The sequence below is a fragment of the Cryptotermes secundus genome, unplaced genomic scaffold, assembly GCF_002891405.2.
Source record: "Cryptotermes secundus unplaced genomic scaffold, Csec_1.0 scaffold93, whole genome shotgun sequence".
Lineage (NCBI taxonomy): Eukaryota > Metazoa > Arthropoda > Insecta > Blattodea > Kalotermitidae > Cryptotermes > Cryptotermes secundus.
In genome coordinates, this window is record NW_019736393.1 from 70,412 (window position 1) to 79,077 (window position 8,666).

General features: G+C 42.9%; 1 protein-coding gene across 1 annotated transcript in view; it reads left to right on the forward strand.

The window, feature by feature from the left end:
• The window catches only part of LOC111869772 (acetylcholine receptor subunit alpha-like 1), a 26,011-nt gene extending 19,315 nt beyond the window's left edge, over positions 1 to 6,696 (forward strand). The window contains exons 8-9 of the mRNA XM_023861528.2: positions 1,026 to 1,195; positions 5,812 to 6,696. Coding sequence (XP_023717296.1) covers positions 1,026 to 1,195; positions 5,812 to 6,054 — 413 coding nt within the window. The 3' untranslated portion in view covers positions 6,055 to 6,696. The remainder of the gene's footprint in view (positions 1 to 1,025; positions 1,196 to 5,811) is intronic.
• Positions 6,697 to 8,666: the final 1,970 nt, after the last annotated feature.

Below are 8,666 nucleotides of genomic sequence, written 5' to 3' on the forward strand. Positions count from 1 at the left end.
ACCATGGATGGGAAGAATTAGTCTTGTGAAGGTATCGTTCTCTGAAATATACAGATATGGAGGTGATATGTAAAGAGCGAAGACGTGCTTTATTTTATATCTTTTTTCTTTTCTACATTTCTGGCCTCTTCTTCGTCTTCTCTTTCTATTGTCCTACCTTCTTCTTCTTATATTCCTGAGCCCCAAAACTGTGCCTTCGATGAAAATATTAAGTTAGGATTATCAGTATAGGAGCTGGGATAGCGTAGTCGGTATAGCGACTGGCTACGGGCTGCACGACCGAACGGTCGGAGTTTGAGTCCCGGTAATGTTAAGAATTTTCTTTTCTCCACGTCGTCCAGACCGGTTCTGGGGTCCACCCTATCCTCCTATCACCACCAGCTAGTGCCGAGGTCAAGGAAATGTGAATCTATACATCCACTCGCCCATACGCCTTCATGGTGTTGTGCTTAATTAGTTAAGGACAGGGATTTTACTTTACCTTACATTATAATTATTAACATAACTAGTTATACAAAATGCAAATCTTAATTTTGAAGGCGTCCGTGCTAAGAGTGGATGATCACTGTAATGCTTATTTGTGATAGCCATAGTTATAAATTGACCGCCTCTGTGGTCTAGTGGTCAGAGTTTCTGGCTACAGATCCAGAGATTCTGGTTCGATTCCCGGCGCTACCAGATTTTCTGAGAAGTAGTGGGTCTGGAACGGGGTCCACTCAGCCTCGTGGAGATAATTGAGGAGCTATCTCAAGGAAATAGCGGCTCTGGTCTAGAAAACCGAGATTACCGGCCGTGGGGATCCATTGCGCTGACCACGCGACACCCTCTATCCGCTAAAGTTGGCAATAAACTTCGCCGACAAGCGGCGGTCGCTCGGTCGGTATAGTTCGCTTGAGGACTAAAATCACTGAGGTTTTTTTTTATAGTTATAAATTGGAATTGTAGAATTTCCTGTTGCATTTTCAACAGATATTTCACAAGTAATCAACAATGGCCTTTCTAAAAGAGGTGTTTGTCCCTTGCAGTGCTATTCTACAGCAGCAGTCTCTACATGGTCTGCATTGCTACGATCGTGTCAGTAGCAGTGGTAAACCTGGCACGTAACCAACACGTCACACCGTTACCATGGATACTGAAGAACTTTCTCACTGGGTGGCTGGGTCAGGTCCTATGTTTGGGCAACATCATAGATCAGGTACAGTAACGGACGCCGGCAGAAGGGGAAGGGGCAAACCGGGCTTCTTCCCCGCCTGAATTTCGAGACAAAAACCAAAACTGAGAAAAGAACAAAATACTCCAAATATCAATAATAAAATAGAGCTATCCCTGTAACAGGCGGTGGACGCCCATAAGGTTGTGATACATCGAGACATCCAGATTTTCTAGACAATCAGCTCATAGATGGCGGTGAGGTTGTCAGCCTTACGAGCCAAGCTGTCCCTGTAACAGACCGTGGAGGACCATAGGGTTGGGAGACGTCCCGGCTCCCACGTTTTCTAAACAATCAGCTCAAAGATGGAGGTGAGATTGTCAGCCTCATGCGGCGACCGCCTTTTACTCGAAGGAAGATTCGTGGTGCTCATTTCTGTTAGAGACTGAGTCGATCCAATAGCAACAATGCGGCTGGAAGTGTTAGAGAAATTAAAATAAAAAACAAAATTATTTTGGAGAAATAATCCTGAAGCAAAGGGGGAGGGGGGGCCTGTAACATAATTTTGAAAGCAAAATTTCTAGATTTTCCCTCTCCCCGGCTTCGCCAATGGAAGCAGAGCATACAATTAGTTAGAGACCGCTAAAGCTTTAAAATAGTAAATAGTTTATTCTCTAATATTTTCTGAATGTCTGTCTACGATTTCTTGGTTTGCACCGTGAAGGGCTCGTACCGAAAGGATCAAACTAAACATTTCCACTTCATAACTGTAGAAAATTTAATATTTTAACGTAAATTTACTTCAAGATAAAGTTATACCTGAGCTTAGGCCGCGCCATAGCTCAAGCGGTTAGTCGCTGGCTTCCTGGGTTCGATCCCGGGTCTGGTCAAGTGGGATTTGTGGTGGACAAAGTGGCGCTGGGGCAGGTTTTCTCCGAGTATTTCGGTTTCCCCTGCCAATCTTCATTCCGCCAATTGCTCCACAATCACCCTCGCCTATCATCTGGGGCTGGTACAATAGGCCAGAAGTGGCCGCAGTACAAGGGACTTAGTCCCACCCCACTAGCAATAAAAAAAATATACCTGAGCTTTAATTGATTAAGCAGCAAGCCATGAATACGTGTGGAGAAGTGCAGGCATAGCGCCACCATTCTTAACTTTCACTCCAAATGGAGAGAGTGGTCAGCTTCAAGCATCGTTCGCTTTATCCCCGGGGGAAAGAACCGCCGTTATTCATTGGATAGGAGGCTTGGTGGGCCCCTGAGCCGGTTTCGATGCTGTGGAGAAGAGAAAATTCTCTTGCCTCTTCCTCGGCCGTCCAGCCCATACCATAGTCATTACACTTACTTATCTCTCCCGGCTCCAGTAGTATATTACTTACTTACTCATGGAGCTGAGCCCTTCTTGAGGAGAAGCCAAATCTGCAGCTACTCAAGAATTTCCCAGCATTTTATGGAACCCGAAGGTTAATTACCGTGTTCACAAGTGCCCTTCACTGGTCCCTATCCTGAGCCAGATCAATCCAATCCAACCCATCTCTCTAAGATCCATTTTAATATTGTCCACCCTCCTAGGCCTTGGTCTTCCCAGTGGTCTTTTTCCTTCTGGCTTTCCCACCAATATCCTATATGCATTCCTCTTCTCCCCCATTTGTGCTACATTCACTGCCCACCTCATCCTCCTTGATTTGATCATTCTAATTATACTTGGAGAAGAGTACAAGCTATGAAGCTCCTCATTATACAGTTTTCTCCAACCTCATGTCACTTCATTCCTCTTCGGTCTAAATATTTTCCTCAACACCCTGTACTCAAGCACCCTCAGTCTATATTGCTCCCTTAATTCTAGTAATTTATTAAAATCTATAAATCTGTTTCAATTTATTTTAACGGTAAAAATTGTCAAACGTAACTCAGATTGTGTGGCTATGTTGAGAGAGAGAATTTTTGTAGAGAAACACGTGTGAATTGCTAGGCTGTGAGGCCGAGAATAAACTGGAGAAAGTGAGATTTGCTGAGCATGCTCAGTTCTACGCAGCAGCACCCCTTTATAAGCACTCAGAAGCCGAGCCGTCTGGAGGGCTTGCGCCGATATTTCAGCGAAAGTTTTAATTTGCGCGAGGCACGAAACGCAACAATGTAATTCTGGTCCGACATCGACAGGAAGTGCGAGATAGCAGCCGAACACACTTCCTCTATTCTACATTGCACGCACGATAACACGCACTGTATATGCGCTTCAAGATATCTTGAATGCGTGTTGCATTAATAAACTATCGCAATTTCCTTGTGTGGCGAGGCCGTACATTTGCTCTATTCGGTTTTCCAAATAGTTAATTATTGATGATAATACTACAGAAAAGTTCTGGGAAGAACTAACTGCCTACTTTCCTTAGATATGGCAAAGACCGCATAGAAAACAATGCCTCCAACAATTTTTCGTTGCCGCGGGAACGTGTTTACCGAGCCACTGCCTTGCAACGTTAGGGGGATACACAGATCCATAGACTGTCCTTTGATAAGACTCGGACGGAAAAAAGATGGGTACAAGAATTCTTCCTAGTTTCGTGTGTTCGTTGCCGCGGGAAAGTGTATACCGAGCCGTTGCCTAGCAACGAAAATGGGGATAAATATACAGACACACAGTTTGATAAGAAGAACTTATGAATTACATCTCTGAGATGAGCTCAGGTACCATGATATACAAACCAAGATTCAGATATTCAAAAGCTGATTTGGGGGGGTTACACAGAGAGGATTGAAATCGCATAAGCATACTTTTTCAAAATGAGCAAAGTAGGTTCAAAACGTATCTAACTATAGAAGAGCATGAAGAGGCAGATCATGTTTATCTGGTTTAGGATAGGGACCAGCAATGGGCTTTTGTGAAAGTGATAATGAGCCTTCGGTTCCATAAAAAGCCGGACATTTCTTGCCCAGCTGAGAGACTGTTAGCTTCTCAACAAGAGGTCTGCTGCAAGGAGACAGTTCGTTAACTATTCGTGATACCTGCCTCAAACAGTTTATAACTCAGACACAAATAATTTTATTTATATGCTTAGCATTCGGCAAAGCAATCCCGCATTTCTTACATCATAAGGACCCTGTCTGTAAGGAAGAGTGTGTGTCTCTTTGTTTTTCATACATTTCCACGCCGTGGTATATCTTTTGGCTATTCGGCATGACGATAGAGGACCTATTTGGAGAGGTTTTAGACATTTGAACCTCAGCCAAGTTTCGGAAACACCTAAGAACATTTTCTCATATTCCTCATGAACCGTTCACCCGTTGAGGCTTCTTGCTTACGATATAGCTTAGAAAAAACAACAACAACAACAAAAAGAATCCTCTCCTACGCTGTATGTGTATGTGATATTTACTCTTCAATTTTACACAAATAAAAGGAATTTAAAAAAATCGCAAATATGGGAGGATTTACGTCTCAAATAGATTATTCAATTTCCTTAAAATTGCATTGCATTATATCAATATCACGGAAGCCTGGACAGCTCAGTCGGTATAGCGACTGGCTATGTGCTAAAAGACCGAGGGGTCAGAGTTCGAGTCCCGGTAGTCAAGATTTTTTCCTTCTCCGCGTCGTGCAGACCGGCTCTGGGGTCCACCCAACCTCCTATCCAATGGGTACAGGGGGGATCTCTCCCAGGGGCGTGAAGTTGACCATCCACCTCCAGATAGTGCCGAGGTCAAGAAAATGCGGATCTAGTCACCCATTCCCTTCATACGCGTCCATGGCGTAGTGCTTAATTAGTTAAGCACAGGGACAGCTAAACCTTTTTTTACCTTCATATCAATGTTATTGATATTAATATAATAACTTTTCAATGTATCACTCTTCATAAACATATATATATATATGTGTTACCGCGGCAAGAACCCGGGCAGAAAATCTAATTAAGGACATTAAGACCTGTGCTTCACAGAGCACCTGAAATCACCAATGGCTTTTTTACCTAGAATATACACTTCAATATTCTCTTCTCAACCGGGCAGATTATTCCATCAGTAAGCGATTCTGGGATTCCCCTATTCACAACCTTCGGATATCCAATGTCATTTCAATGGGGTAAAGCGGTCAGAACGCAAACATTTCATTTAGCTCCACTTACTGCCGAAGTTAATACGTGGGAGTCTATCTTCTCCGTGTCTTCGTGGTAAAGCTATATCTGTAACAGGCCATGGAGGCCCATAGGGTTGTGAGACGTTGACAATCGGCTCAAAGATGGCGGTAAGGTTGTCAGCCTTACGAGCCGGCCGCCATTTACCCCTCAGGAAAATTATTTAGTTAATTCCTGGTACTCATTTCTGTTAGAGGTTGAGTCGACCCCATGGCCATAGTGCGGCTGGAAGGATTAGGTGAATTGAAAAAAAAAAAAAATCCAATGACTTCATCGGGACTTGAACCCGCGACCTTCCGGCTTGTAACATAATTTATTTTTTCCGTCCATACGTGGGCCAAAAATAGCTCTTCGGCCAGTTACTGGGCTTAATGCTGGACGATCGGGCTTCGACTACAGGTGTAGACAATTACTCCTCTATGAAACCACGACCAAACTATGAAGCCCATCTAATCTACAGCGTTCAGGGCGTAAAGTTGACATATTACCATTAATGACCTTGGTGAGCCAAAGTTTGTTGTTGCAGGCGGCGTCAATGAGTCACAACATGATGTCTGGAAACGTCGAGGAGCTGAGAGAGCATCAGACGGTGGGATTTGACGATCCTGATCATACGGGTAACAGCAGTGACGATCGGCAGATGATCACATCACGATCTAGAGCTAACTCTCAGCATGATTGGGTTTTGCTGGCAGCGGCCATAGACAGGATCTGCTTCCTCATCTACTGCCTCGTCTTTACCATCCTCGCCACTGTATACGCAGTCTAACCAATGGAAATTGGTGTCACAAGAGCCACATGCCAAGAAGACATTTTGTTGTGAAGTTGGCAACATCAAACACTGCTTCTTTCAGCTGTTTTGTCAATATCTCTATTTAGGTACCATAAATCTATTCCTAAGTATCCTCGACGGAAGTTAAATCTTGTTATAACTACGCATTCTCTTTATCCACATGTTCGCTGATGCTGGTAACAGTAAGTTCATTCCGACAGCCTGTAGTGGCCATGGTATGACGTCAAGCTACGATAATAAAGCAAAATGGACGCTGCTGAAGTCCTGGATTCAGCCAGAAAAGTTTCTTGCAGGCTCAAGTTAAAGACGATCTTTTTGACGAAGAAAAATTATTTTCTTTTTTTGGTCCTTTAATGACGCTGTCTGCATCTAAACTATGCAGTGTTGAGTAGTAGGAAAACTGATGAATTGGAAAGGGGTTGGAAGAAAGCAGTCGTGGCCTGAGGTAATATCTTGGCTGGAGGAACTGAGGAAAACCAAAAGAGACCTCACTTTCCCGGCTCAGATTCGAAGGCAGTACCTTCCCCCCAAAAAACTACAGCGATACCTCAAAATCAACCTGTTCTATTTTGTATTCAAGACAGAATAACATTAAAAAATTGGTACCAATATTTGGTATATGTCATTCTTTTTTCAATTTTGACTTTTCCAAAAAAAAATCCAGTTGGGGGAAGTCGGCAGACGCTTGGCTTACCCCCTCCGACTCCTGGCACTACATAAGAGCGAACATAATCACGGGATAAAATTAATGTGGAGAAAGTGAGTCAAAACAAAGGCAGCAAAATGTATCTCTACAGAAAGGAGCAAAAAAGATACTAGAATTTTCTTCGTAGTTTTATGAAGTATCTCCATGAAAACATTACACCAGCTCCTATGACAAAGCTGTAGTTAGTTAGTTAGTTATTGGAGAGGGTGGGTTTCCCCATGCACTTAGACCAGTATTGGTCCATTGTGCTTCCCTCTATGATATTCTACCAGTCCCTATACCCTACCGATATTGGTGCGTACCATCAGTCCCGACCGAGCCAGCGTTGACAAAGCTGTAACTCTAACCGCAACGGATTATCAGGTCCAGCAGGTGTAATAATCGCATATTATTAAAAGTGACGTAAAATCAGGCTGCAATAATGGCCATCTTGTTATGTGTCAACAAAATGGTGACCCTATTTCGAGAGAACTTTCGGTGACGAGGAAAAATTTTAGTTACCTAAGCAAATGGTCCTTTGAAAGCTGCGCAGGAAGTGTCACCACGTGGAACTGGCGTTATCGCGCTGGACTAGGAACGGGTAACCCTTCTCAGCGATATGGAACGACCTTGTAATTATGTACTTCATCAAGTAATAATACTTTCTCGTAAAAGTCTGCTTGTTATCTTATGTATTCGCACCGAATAGTTAGAAATATAGCTACCCTCAGAAAGACAGCTAAAAAAAAAACAATCTTATATAACCTTTCATGCTGAAGCACTCAACAAAAAAGAATGAAATCGTTTTGATTTTTATTTATATTAAGTCGTCAGTTATTCTGAATAGCGACATAAGTCATCAAACTTAAGAAGCCACCTGTCAAACGAAATGAGTAAAAAACTAGGAACATCATTTTAAAAATCGTCCATTCGCTCGTTATAGGAATAGAAAGAGCGAAAGAAACGTCTTCCTTTCCAAAATGGGGTTCACCCAGCCTTCCTTCAAATAAGTTTCCCTTTCCCAGGTCGCAAAGCGACAGGGGCGTGAATCTGACAACTCACCTCCATGTGGGGCTGAGGTTAAGAATGGTCGCGCTATACTTTCACTCCCCTTATACGTATTCATTTCGTAGTGTTTAATTAATCAGACATAGAGATAATTTTATCTACATGTTTTTAAACCACAATAATTTCCCTCTTCCCCCTACATCTGATGGAGAACCAGTTTACGAAAGAAGGTGGTTTGGAAAAACTATATAAAAAAAGACAAGTCCGAAATAATAATCCTAGTTACCATTACAAAACATCTTCAGAAAATTTTATACTGAGCTGAAATAAATGCAGTTTGCATTGTTCTAAAAACCATATATCGTTCTATCTATGGCTCTGCAACATTTTTTCGGCCTTGGCCATTTTTTTAGTTTCTCTTTCTTTTACACAGTAGGTAGGACTCCTTTGGCGGGGATCAGCTCTTCGCAAGGCCGCTACCTACACACAGGACATCACAAACACAGAATAAACGCACACAGACATCCATGTCTCAAGTTGGATTCGAATCCACGATCCCAGTGTTTGAGCGGGCGAAAACAGCTCACTTCTTAGACCACGCGGCCACTGTGATCGGCTCCCAAAACCATATACAGCCTCCAAACTCAAGCACTCTTTAGAAAAGTGGAAAAGAAGCAATCGATCCGTACAATAACAAGGAATCAGCCAAATCCTGAACCGCGATATATTATTCCAGTTTTTAGTAAACTTAACAAGCTTTAGAGAAGGCAGCTGACAATGCGTACTGAATTATGGAGTACACAGTTGCGAGTTTCGTCACACAAGCGACGATCCAACTGAGTAATCCACCTTACTGCGTAGAGTGAGAGGATAGCAGATGTTTCTGGCAAGTCCG